Below are 13,992 nucleotides of genomic sequence, written 5' to 3' on the forward strand. Positions count from 1 at the left end.
CATCCATCCATCCATCCGTCCGTGCGTCCATGCGTCCATCATCCGTCCGTCCATCCAACATCCATCAATCCATGCATCCATCCACCCATCCGTGCGTCCGCCCATCCATCATCCATCATCCATCTGTCCATCAGTCCATCCATCCATCCATCCATCCATCTGTCCGTGCGTCCATGCGTCCATCATCCGTCCGTCCATCCAACCATCCATCAATCCATGCATCCATCATCCATCCACCCATCCGTGCGTCCGCCCATCCATCATCCATCCATCCATCCGTCCGTGCGTCCATGCGTCCATCATCCGTCCGTCCATCCAACCATCCATCAATCCATGCATCCATCATCCATCCATCCATCCGTCCGTGCGTCCGTGCGTCCATCATCCGTCTGTCCATCCAACCATCCATCAATCCATGCATCCATCCATCCATCCGTCTGTCCATCCATCATCTATCCATCCATCCGTCCCTCCATCCATCCATCCATCCGTCCGTGCGTCCATGCGTCCATCATCCAGCCATCCATCAATCCATGCATCCATCATCCATCCACCCATCCGTGCGTCCGCCCATCCATCATCCATCCATCCATCCGTCCATCCATCCATCCATCCATCCGTCCGTGCGTCCATGCGTCCATGTGTCCATCATCCGTCCGTCCATCACCCATCCGTGCGTCCGCCCATCCATCCATCCATCCATCCGTCCGTGCGTCCATGCGTCCATCATCCGTCCGTCCATCCAACCATCCATCAATCCATGCATCCATCATCCATCCATCCATCCGTCCGTGCGTCCATCGTCCATCTGTCCATCCATCAATCTATCCATCCATCCATCCGTCTGTCCATCCATCATCTATCCGTCCATCCATCCATCCGCCCATCCGTCCGTCCCCCAGTGTGCTGCTAAATTTGTCCATCAGAAACTGCAGAAGCTCCTCCGGGGTGCAGAAGTAGCGATACGTGTAGAAAAACTGCTGAATAAATCCCTCGGCGTGAGCGTTCCTGTTAGCATCAGAACAGACGTGTGTGACAAGGGTTACAGTACTGACAGAGTCATTATAAAAAAACATGCTACAGTCATTCTCATGCAGTCATTCTCATACACATTCAGTACCTGGCGTACAGATAGGCCATGAGTCCTCTGGCGGTCGCGGCCACTAGCGGGCAGCCTTTCCCCCTGCGCTGCTCGCACAGGAAGTGCAGAAGTGCAGGCTCTTCTGAATGCTGCAGCTCCAGAGGCGCAGCTCCACACGTGGCCAGAGAGGGCAGCAGAGAGAGCGCTAAACCCCACTGATCCACAGACAACACCTACAACACATACATAAAAAACACCTGTGGTAAAAACTACATCATACAAAGACACTAATAAATAATAATTAATAATATATAATAAATTATTTTATCAATAAGTAATACCACATTTTACATTTATTTACTTGCTTTTAGATGCTTTTATTTTAAGCAGCTGAAAGTATATTTACAGTTCACCTTGTTGATTTGAGAAATTTCCAAATACTAATGCTGAGAAGTGAAATCTGATTGGATAAACCAACTTCAAAACCAGTGTAAAATTGTAGAAATATGTATTGAAGTGCTAAATTGTTAAAACAATTGTTTATTGCAATTAATTTTGTAATAATAATAATAATAATAATAAATACATAAATACATATTAACTGCTTGTTGGTATTAATTTATAATAAATATATCATTATTACTATTATTGTTTTTTTTATAAATGATTATTATATTTAATTTATAAGAAATGAGACACATTACCATTATTATCTAATTTATAATAAATTGATGATAATAATAATCTATGATCATGATTATTCTTATATTATTATTATTATTAAAAACATATTACAATTAAATTATAATAAATTATACAGTGCTATTATTATTATTAACTGATTATTACAAATATATAATAATAATAATAATTATTATTAAAATATTATGATTACAATTAAATTATAATAAATTATAAATTGTTATCATTATTATTATTTATCATCATTATTATTAATTGATTATTACAAATGAATAATAATAATAACCATAATAATAATAATCTATGACGATTATGATTATTATTATTATTATTATTAAAAATATTACTACAATTAATTTATAATCAGTGTTGTTATTATGAATTATTACAAATATAGTAATAACAATAATGAATAAATATAATATTTATATTATTACTTATATTATTTTTAAAATATTATTACAACACCTAATTTATAATAAATTAGACAGTGGTATTATTATTAATAATAATAATAATAATAATAGTAATAATAATAATAGCTTATTATTACAAATGTATAATAATAATAATTATTATTATGATAATAATCTATGATGATTAATATTCATATATTATTGTTAAAATATTATTACAATTACCTTATAATAAATACTGTTATTATTATGATGATGATTATTAATTGATTATAAATGTATAATACTAATAATAATGAAAATAATCTATGACAAATATATTCTTATATTATTAGAATATTAAAATAAATGTATAATACATTTGTTATTATTATTGATTGTTTTTTTTTTTTTTTACTGGTGAATAATAATTATTTATATTATACATTTATTATACATACTTTTTATTATGAATAATCTGTTAAGTTTTTTTTTTTAATTTACGATTATTATTTAATACAAACTGTTCTTTATCATCGTCGTCATCATCGTCGTCAAAAACCCCCAAAACAAACAAAAAAAAACTAAAAACAAAAAAACTATTATTTCAACAATTAAACAAGTCTGTTTTAGAATGCCTTGAATCTGGCTCATCTAAAAACATTTCACTTCACCATGAGTTCCTGTTATTTATAAGTTCCTGATAACATTTAGGTCATGGGATCCTATGATTCCCAGTGCTCTCATGAATGTAAACCCAAATACACTGCAAGCTGCTTAAGATAAAAGCATCTTTGCAAAGTAAACACATGCAAACAGAATTTTATTGCTGAGAAACGTCTTTAAACCCACAGTAGAGGAAACACAGCATGTGCTTTGGCACAAACCTGGAGATATTTCCTGACAGACTGCAGAAACTCCACTTTGGCTCTGAGCTCATCAAACTGCAGCTTGACTTTCGACACCATCACCTTCATGTCTGAACCTACACGGACAGACAAGCAGCTCAAACACACATACACGCATCTGACGAAAGAGGAACAGCTATATTGCAGAATTATTCTATAGTAGTTAAAATACCTTTATTTTTCCTCTCTTGCAGAATCAGTTTGTGGTAGAAAGTTCTGGTCTTTTTCAGATTTCTGCTCTCAATAATCAGCTGTTGGTGAAGCTCCTGTTTAAAAGCAGAGATAAGAAAAGATCAATGAATGAATGACAATGCTCAACTAAACTCTGGAAATACATGCATCAAACCATGCATCGCATTCACAGAAACCATCATACGCTTTATTTTTCAGGATTCCCAGACGCACAGAAAGTTCAAAAGAACAGCATTTGATATAGAAATCTTTAGTAACATCATAAATGTCTTTACTGACACTTTCAATCAATTTAATGCATCCTTGATGAATAAAGTATCTTATTGACCCCGATCGTTTGATCAGCAGTGCATATGATCAGGATGAAGCCTCTGCGATCTGAACTCTCTGTATTTCTCTCTATGGTAACAGAGATCGATGGTCAGCGCTTTGAAGTCCAACTGCAGCTCCGTTCCTCCTGTAGAGCTCCTGTATCTGACCGCCGCTCATAAAAACACCATCGACCACCATCAAAGCATCACACACACTCTGAGCGCTCATATTCTGCTATAAGTGTTGGATATTATCATGTAAATATCTAATACTACACTCAAAACGCACACTCTTTATATTCTGTTTCTGAATGCTTAATGCTCATTTAAAACATGATTGATGGACGTTTTTTATTCACTAAAGCTCTTCCCATGAAAAAGAAGATTGTTCAGGATACTGTACCTGGAAACACTCTGGCTTTATGAAACGTGGGTCCTTTCAGGACAGTTAGCATTAAATAAAATATATAAACACCAGAAATCAGCATTAGGACAATAACAGAACAGACACGAGACAAAAAACACATCAACACAGGGAGACAAAAATAATAAATAGGAAATTATATTGCAAAAAGAAAATTCCAATTTTTTTGGAAAATTAAAATTATTTATTTAGATTTATTTATTTATATAATTAGCAAATTATTACAAACTTAAAGCTAAACTAACTAAAACAAATAAATACAAATGAATAAAAAATATATTAACATTAATTAAAAAAATAAAAATAAAACACTACACAACAAAATTAAAATGATTATAAAAAAAAATTAAAATGAAAACAGAAAATATAAAAATAAAATCTAATTTAAAAATGGAATCACCACTGAGAATAAAAATAATTACAAAAACAAGAAACAAAATTGACAATAGTGTTGAAAATGTGTTAAATTCTCATTAAAATAATTACTACAGAAAAAGTAATCTAAACTGCTTTAGATTTAAGAAAAGCTGTTTAAGCTTTAAGAAAATGCTTCATTCTTCTTTTTTTCTTTAGATTTGGGGGTAAAATATGACCCATATATGGAAAAAATTGAAGCTTTGCGTGCAAAATGTGTGATATTATACAAAGACATTTTTTTTGATCATTTAAAATGTTTTGTTATTAACATTCATTAAAAATAAAAATAAAACACTACACAACAAACACAACAGAATTAAAATGATTTAAAAATATATAATTAAAATGAAAACAGAAAATATAAAAATAAAATCTAATATAAAAATAGAATCACCACTGAGAATTAAAATAATTACAAAAACAAGAAACAAAATTGACAATAGTGTTGAAAATGTGTTAAATTCTCATTAAAATAATTTTACACTACAGAAAAACTAATCTAAATGGTTTAAAGAAAATGCTTTTTTTTTTTTTTAGATTTGGGGGTAAAATATGACCCATAAATGAAAAAAAATTGAAGCTTTGTGTTCAAAATGTATGATACAGTGCATTTTTTTTTTGATTATTTAAAATGTTTTGCATTGTGACATTATTTTCGTGCAGTCATTTTCATACATTTTCATATGACATAATTCCATCCCAAAATATTATAAATTTAAAACTAAATGAACTAAAACAAATAAATACAAACGAATAAAAAATATATTAACATTAATAAAAAAACACAACAAACACAAAATTAAAATAATAATAATAAAAAAATAAGATTAAAGTGAAAACAGAAAATATAAAAATAAAATCTAATTTAAAATAATAAATCTAATTTAAAAATAGAATCACCACTGAGAATAAAAATAATTACAAAAAACAAGAAAATGTTGAAAATGTGTTAAATTGTCATTAAAATAATTTTACACTACAAAAAAACTAATCTAAACGGTTTAAAGAAAATGCTTAATTTTATAAAAAATGATTTCTTTTTTTTTTTTTTTTTAGATTTTGGGGCGAAATATGACCCATATATGAAAAAAGTTTAAGCTTCGTGTTGAAAATGTAATCAATTTATTTTTTGATAATTTAAATGTTTTGCATTGTGACATTATTTTCATGCCATTATTTTCATACATTTTCATACATGACATCATACCATCCCAAAATCTTATAAAATTAAAACTAAATAAATTGAAACAAATAAAAACATTAATAAAAAATTTAAAATGACAAAAACAACAAAATTACTTAAAAAAAACAACAAAACAAAACAAAGTAAAATTAAAGTAAAAACAGAAAATATAACATCTAATTTGAAATATTAAATATAATGTAAAAATAGAATCACCACTGAGAATACAAATAATTACAAAAAGCTAAATTGAGAATTGTTGCGAAAAATTCCTGAAAATAATTTTTCACTACAAAAAAAAAAAAAATCTAAATGGTTCAAAGAACATGTTTCATTTTATTAATGTTTTATTATTATTATTTTTAAGATTTGGTCAAGATTTGAAGCTTTTTTTTTTTTTTTTTTTTTTTTTTTTTTTTTTTTTTTTTTTACATTTTTTAATATTTGATGCCTACCTGTGATTTATCCTCCAGCGTGGGCGATTTGTTGTGACTGCTGAGTTTCTGCGTGTACTCCAGCACATCCTGACTGAAGCAGTCGTCCCCGTACAGAGCCAGAGCCCAGGAGGAGCCGCGCGGGGCCCGCTGAGAGTCGCTGCAGACCAAGAGCGTCCATTCAGACTTCAGAGAGTCACAGTCGTCCATGTCCAGCTCCGAGCAGTCGGGAGTGAGCTGAGAGCTGCCGCTGTCCTCCAGCGCTTCAGCTCCACAAACACACTCGCCATCGCCATCGTCTGGGGACGCGCTGCTCTGCACCTCCATCAGCTCATTCAGATCTATCACAGACAGACAGAGACACTCTCACATTTCAGCCCAAAATAACACAATTTCTCGGAATTTATTTGCAATGTGACTGGCATTTTGACTAAATTCATAATAATTTCACACATTTCTTCTAAAATTCTCATTGTGCACTACAAAAACAAAAAAACAAAAAAAACAAAAACACTCATTACTGTAGTATGAGGAAAATACATGTTTAATTGCAACAAACATGTCCCAATGCAATATCTATCTGTCTTATCTGGATGGATGGATGGATAGATGGACAGACAGACAGATGGATAGATAGATGGATAGATAGATGGATAGATGGATGGATGGATGGACAGACGGGTGGATGGACAGATAGATGAATGGAGAGACAAATTAATAAATGGATGGATGGACGGACAGATCCATCCATCCGTCCATGTCTGTCCAGTCATCTATCCAACCATCTGTCCGTACATCCATCCATGCATTTGTCCGTCCATCCGTCTGTCCGGTTGCCATTCATCCATCTGTCTGTCTATCCATCCATCCATCCGTCCGTCCATCTGTCCATCTGTCCGTCCATCCATCCATCAATCAGTCTGTCCATTCATCCATCCATCCGTTCGTCCGACCATCCATCCGTCTGTCTATTCATCTATCCATCAGTCTATTCATCCATCCATCCGTCCGTTCATTCATTCATCCGTCCGTCCATCTGTCCATCTATCAGTCTGTCCATTCATCCATCCATCCGTTTGGCCGACCATCCATCCATCCGTCTGTCTGTCAATCAATCAATACATCATCCATCCATCCATCTATCCATCCATCCATGCATTTATCCATCCATTTGTCTGTTCATCCATCTGCCTGTCTGTCCGTCCATTCATCCATCCATCTGTCCGTCCATCTATCCTTCCATCCATCCATCAGTTCGTCCGTCCGTCCGTCCATCCATTCATTCATCCATCCATCCATCTGTTCATTCATCTAATCCCATCTGTTCATCCATCTGTCTATTCATCTATCCATCAGTCTATTCATCCATCCAGCCGTCCGTCCATTCATTCATCCGTCCGTCCGTCCGTCCATCTGTCTGTGCATTCATCCATCCATCTGTTCATCCAACCATCCGTCCGTCCGTCCGTCCATCCATCTGTCCGCCTGTCCATCCATCCATCCGTCTGTCCGTCAATCAATCAATACATCCATCCGTCCGTCCGTCCATCCGTCCATCTGTCTGTCCGCCTGTCCATTCATCCATCCATCTGTCCGTCCATCTATCTATCTATCCATCCATCCGTCCGTCCGTCCGTCCATTCATCCATCCATCCATCCATCCATCCGTCTGTTCATTCATCTAATCCCATCTGTTCATCCATCAGTCTATTCATCCATCCAGCTGTTCGTCCATTAATTCATCCGCCCGTCCGTCCATCCATCTATCAGTCTGTCCATTCATCCATCCATCTGTTCATCCAACCATCCATTCATCCGTCCATCCATCTGTCCGCCTGTCCATCCATCCATCCGTCTGTCCGTCAATCAATCAATACATCCATCCGTCCGTCTGTCCGTCCATTCATCCATCCATCCATCCGTTCATCCATCCATCTGTCTGTCTGTCCGCCTGTCCATTCATCCTTCCATCTGTCTGTCCATCTATCCATCCATCCGTCCGTCCGTCCGTCCATCTGTTCATCCATCAGTCCGTCCGTCCATCCATTCATCCATCCATCCATCCATCCATCCATCCATCCGTCTGTTCATTCATCTAATCCCATCTGTTCATCCATCTGTCCATCCATTCATCTATTCATCCATCATCCATAAATCCATTCGTCCATTTATGCATCTATCTATCTATCTATCTATTCATCCATCCATCCATCCATCCATCTAAATATCAATCTATCCATTCATTTGTCCATCCGTTCATCTATCTTTCTGAATATCTATGCTAACTTTCAAATATAACATCACATTTTGCACTGGCTGTCTTTCCTTTTCTATGTCCTTATTTGCTCCTGGTTTTTGACTGGGACGTGTTTATGTGTGATTTACACCTGCAGTTTGCTGTAAGTGTGTGTGTGTGTTTGTTTGCACTCGTATGCGTGTGTGTGAAGAGCAGGAGCACAAAGACCATAAAAGACGAAGGAAAACATCGCCGCGAGTGTTTGGAACGAGCAGAATGGAGAGCGCTGGGCGACAGACGGGATGAAAACTCCCATCATCTGCTTTAGTTTCCTGGCAACTCGTTTCCAATAACAAGCACCACGAGCTCTCAGCGAGTCTGGCAGCGCCGAAAAACACTCAGTCTTTTATATTTGCCTTCAACAGTCAATCAAAGTCACAAAACACCAAATAAAACATCGCTAAAATAGGCTATCATTCACCCCTAAACACTAATCACACTACAACAGAGATTCCAAGGTCAACATAAAACAGCACTGAATGTCCATCTAAATAAAACAACATATTTTAAATGTCTCTTTATTTGCGATCAGTGCCATACTCTTCAGCCAAACAGGAAAATGTGCTGAAAAATGTGCTCATTCTCAGGCCATCCAAGACGTAGATGAGTTGGTTTCTTCTTCAGATTTGGAGAAATGTGTCATTCCATCTTATGCTCACGAACGTGAATGGGTGCCGTCAGAATGAGAGTCCAAACAGCTGATAAAAACATTACAGCATTTCACATCTTGAGAAGACAAAAGCTAAAACGAATCTATCCTCAAGACGTTTTTAACTAAAATACGAGTCTATAATCCATGATAATGCTTCCTCCAGTGAAAAACTGGTCTTGTCTGAATCAGGAGAGAAATCTGCACAGATCTAGCACCATTTACAAGCCATCGTACAAGCCTTTTTGTCTTCTCAAGATGTTAACTGATGGACTGGAGTGGTGTGGATTACTTGTGGATTATTGTGATGTTTTTATCAGCTGTTTGGACTCTCATTCTGACGGCACCCATTCACATCCTTTGGTGAGCAAGAGATGGAATGACACACTTCTCCAAATCTAAAGAAGAAACAAACTCATCTACATCTTGGATGGACTGAAGGTTTAATTTTCAGCAAATATTTTTGATGAATGATTGATCAGACGGTTCTGATTAATGAATGATTGATCAGATTAGGCGGGTCCTACCTGTGCTGTCATCCTCTGATGTCACTTCCTGTGTGTTTCGTCTCCCGCTTGCGGTCCTGGTCTCAGATCCGGTCTTCTCTAGGTTTTGTCCATCTGCTGTTTCGATGCATTTAAGTTCATTTGGTTTGCATTCCGGTTCTTTCTTGATGTGGTTCAGCTGGTTTTCCTCTGGTGCGGGTCGATCTGAAGGCCAAAGGTTTGCATTGTGGTCTAGATGAGTGTTTTCCTCGCTGGGCAAATGGCGTCTGGCGTTCTGGAGCGACGCTGCTGCCCTTTTCTGTGCCTTTGAGGAGGGCTGTTCATCAGAGACGCTGAGAGAGAGAGAGAAAAACAACACCAGCTCTGTAAGACAGAACATTAAACAGCTCAAAACATCTGAGCAAAGCCAGTGAATAGATAAAAACAACACAGCACAGTGCAAACGCTCACAGGAGAGTAAACAACACAACAGTATGCAGTAAAATATCTAAACATCTAAAAACTACTGCAGTTTACAGAGGGAGAAAAACAAGTCAATGGATAAAAAAAAAAAAAGTGCTATATAATTTTACATTTTTCCTCTTGAGCAAATTCATCTTGTTTAGATATTTTGACTGGAAAACACGATAAAAACACAGAAAAATATTCTTCATTTAAAAAAAAAATAAAATAAAAATAAAAAAATAAACCAGTCTTGTTTTCCAGTAAAATATCTAAACATCAAACGCTGACACAATATACCTTGAGGTTTAGGCTCAAAACACACACACACAAAAATACAAACAAACAAACAAACAAAAAAAACATAAGTATTACAGTTTTACTTTTTAAGAAAACTTTCTTAAGGATGTTTAGATATTTTTACTAAAGAAACAACAACAACAACAGAAATACAATGAAATTACTGTTAATAAACAAACTAAATAAAATCTGGCAATAAATAAGATTATTTTACACAGTTTTGCAGTACAACAAAAAGGCATACAGGCAATAAATAAATAAATAAATAAATAAATAAATAAATAAATAAATAAATAATCTACTAACTAAATAACTGAAATAAAATCTGCCAATGCATAAAAAAGACATTTTCTTACAGTTTTGCTTCTTAAGTAGATTTATCTTGCTTTAAGGATGTTAGAAAAAAAAAAAGAAAAAATACAGATTAAGACAAGTATTTTATGTACTAAAACTAAAAATTTGCTAACAAATAATAATAAAAAAAAAAAACACTTGGATCAAAATACATTCTCTTACATGATTTTGTAGACTTTTGTAGATTAGTAGGTTTAGCTTGTTTTTAAAGAATGTTTAGGAAAACTGTTTTTTTTTTAACATCAAAAGTATTACAGTTTTGCTTTTTAAGTACTTTTTTTCTTAAGGATGTTTAGATATTTTTATTTAAAAAAAACAGCAACAACAGAAATACAATGAAATTAAACAAACAAAAAAAAATTGCCAATACATTTAAAAAAACAAAAAAACGCTCAAGATTATTTTACACAGTAAAAATGCAGTTTAAGAATTTTATTTGAGTACAAACAAAAAAAGCGAGCAGGAAATAAATAAATACAATAAACCATCTACTGACTAAATAACTAAAATAAAATCAAAATAAAATAAAATGCATTAAAAAGCACTTAATTCAAGACAGTTTTTACACTTCCTTCCCAAGTAGAAATGCAGTTTAAGACAAAAAATAAACTACTAAAAATAACAAAAATTTTGCTAATGAATTAAAAAACACTTAAATCAAAATACATTCTCTTACATGATTTTGTAGATTTTTGTAGATTAGTAGATTTATCTTGTTTTTAAAGAATGTTTGGAAAAACATGTTTTTGCACTACAAATACAGAAAGCTAGACCAATAAATAAATAAATAAATTAATTTACTAAATAAATAAAACCTACCTATTAATGGGTATATCTTTGTAGAAAAAAAGTGAAGTCAAATCAAAAGTATTACTGTTTTGATTTTTAAGTAATTTTTTCTTAAGGATGTTTAGAAATATTAACTAAAAAAAATAACAACAGAAATACAATGCAATTATTGTTAATAAAAAAAAATCTGCTAAAAAAAAATCAATTAATTTGATGTTTAATTCAATTTTACACAGTTCTAATAAATAAATAAATAAATAAACAAACCATCTACTCACTAAAAAACTAAACTAAAATCTGCCAGTGCATTAAATAACACTTAATTCAAGACATTTTCTTACAGTTTTGCTTAAGTAGATTTATCTTGCTTGAAGTATGTTTAGAAAAAACACAAAAAAACAAAACAAACAACAAAAAAAAAAAAAACAAGAAAAAAAAAAAGGTTAAGACAAGTAAATAAATAAATACATTATTAAACTAAATAAATAAAACCTACATATTAATTAATTACAAAAAAACCTGAAATGCTGATACAGTATATTATCTTAAACAGTTTTGCTTGAATTTTATCTTGTTTTTAAAGCGTTTACAAAATGACCAAAACTCAGATTAAGAAAAAAAATCTTTGTAGAGAGGAAAAAAACAAAACAAAAAAAACCACCAGGACTTTTGTCTTGTTTTCCAGTAAAATATCTAAAACTTGAAAGCTAACATAATATATATTTTTTAAGATTCAAGCTTAAAATGCAAAACAAAACAAAAAAAACAACGCATTAAAAATACATAATTTGATATTATCCAGATATGTTACAGTTTTTCTTTTTATGTAACATTTTATTTAAATGATGTTTAGATAATTTGACTGGAGAACAAGATAAAAATACAGACTAAGACGAGTATTTTTTTGCAGTACAGTTACAGAAAGCAAGACAAAATATAAACCATGTACTAGAAATAATGAAATAAAATTTGTTAACGAATTAAAAAAAAACCCTACTTAGATCAAAACACATTATCTTACAGGATTTTGTAGACTTTTGTAGATTAGAAGATTTATCTTGTTTTTTAAGAATGTTTAGAAAAACATAATTTTTTTGCACTACAAACACAGAAAGCTAGACCAATAAATAAATAAATAATTTAATTAAATAAATAAAACCTACTTTTTAATTACAAAAAAAAAAAAAAAAAAAAAAAAAAAACTGAAATGCTGATATATTATCTTACAGAGTTTTGCTTGAATTTTAACTTTTTTTTTTTTTTTTTTTTTTTTCAAAGCATGTTTACAAAAAGACCAAAACACAGATTAAGAAAAAATTTCTTTGTAGGAAGAAGAAGAGAAAGAAAAAAAAAAAAAAAAAAAATCAACCAGGATATATATATATATATATATATATATATATATATATATATATAAAGATTTAAGCTTAAAAGATTTAAGCTTGAAATGCAAAAAAAAAAAAAAAAACCTTGCCAATGCATTAAAAATACATAATTTGATATATATTATCAATATGTGTTCCAATTTACTTTTAATGTAATAGATTTTAAGGATGTTTAGATCATTTTACTGGAGAACAAGACAAAAATACAGATTAAGAAAATTATTTTCTTGCATTACAGATACAGAAAACAAGGCAAAAAAATAATTAACAACATAAAATCTGCCAACTGTTCAAGACACATTATCTTACGTTTAGAAACATTTAACAACAACAACAACAACAACAAAGCAGTTTAAGAGAATTAATTTTGCAGCATACATACAGGTTTTTGGGCAAAAAATAATTAAATAAATTAATACTAAACAATTTTTCCTCCAAACCACCTACCAGAGAACTGTAAAACGGTTCCTTTATAGCGCTGCGAGATATATAAACACGTCTTTTGATCTGAGGCGCTCTGAACCTCCAGCACGTGCGTCTCCACCCGTCCCGTAACACCTGCACCTCTGTTTAACAGCACTGCGAGCGTCTGTGACACCCAGAGCCGTCTATTTTCCTCACAGCCACGGATCGGGCAGCATGTGATCCGCTGTGAGAAAGACACTATTGTGTGTCTCGGGCTTCATGTGACGACGGCTGAGATGCAGAGGAGACACAACTGAGACGCGAGCGCTGTATCTGTCCCTGATCTAGAGGACTCTCGAGGACACTTCAGGACCGTCTGTTTCCATAGGGACCAACAGCTTTTTCTGAAATGATTCTGGCTTGATTACTGATGATGAGTGGACAGGAAATGCATGTTTGTGTGTCTTGAGGGTTTTTTGAGAAGGTCTCATGTGACTGAAATTCAAATTCAAAGCTACAGGCGTTTGTGTGTTTCTGAAAAACAAACCTTGATTTCTGACTTTGAACGGCAAAAACATCTAACTTATTTCAGTTAGCTGCCAAAGCAAAATTTCTTTTTTAACAAAATAAAATACAAAGAAAATGTAAAACGTGTAAAACAAAAAATAAATATTAAAAAAAGTCAGTTAAAATAATACTAAAAAATTAAAAATGTAATATATATATATATATATATATATATATATATATATATATATATATATATATAATAATAATAAATAAAACAAAAGAAAAAAGAAAAGGAAAATGTAAAAGTGGT

At 32.9% G+C, this 13,992-nt stretch overlaps 1 protein-coding gene across 1 annotated transcript in view; it reads right to left on the reverse strand.

Annotated features, from left to right (window-relative positions):
• LOC127175013 (kinase non-catalytic C-lobe domain-containing protein 1) overlaps positions 1–13,992 on the reverse strand; it is a 63,438-nt gene that overhangs the window by 14,488 nt on the left and 34,958 nt on the right. Inside the window, exons 16-21 of the mRNA XM_051125805.1 lie at positions 9,520–9,830; positions 6,069–6,388; positions 3,259–3,352; positions 3,066–3,163; positions 1,121–1,314; positions 884–1,008 (exon numbers count right to left, since the gene is read on the reverse strand). Coding sequence (XP_050981762.1) covers positions 884–1,008; positions 1,121–1,314; positions 3,066–3,163; positions 3,259–3,352; positions 6,069–6,388; positions 9,520–9,830 — 1,142 coding nt within the window. The remainder of the gene's footprint in view (positions 1–883; positions 1,009–1,120; positions 1,315–3,065; positions 3,164–3,258; positions 3,353–6,068; positions 6,389–9,519; positions 9,831–13,992) is intronic.

This window comes from Labeo rohita, chromosome 13 (genome assembly GCF_022985175.1).
Source record: "Labeo rohita strain BAU-BD-2019 chromosome 13, IGBB_LRoh.1.0, whole genome shotgun sequence".
NCBI lineage: Eukaryota > Metazoa > Chordata > Actinopteri > Cypriniformes > Cyprinidae > Labeo > Labeo rohita.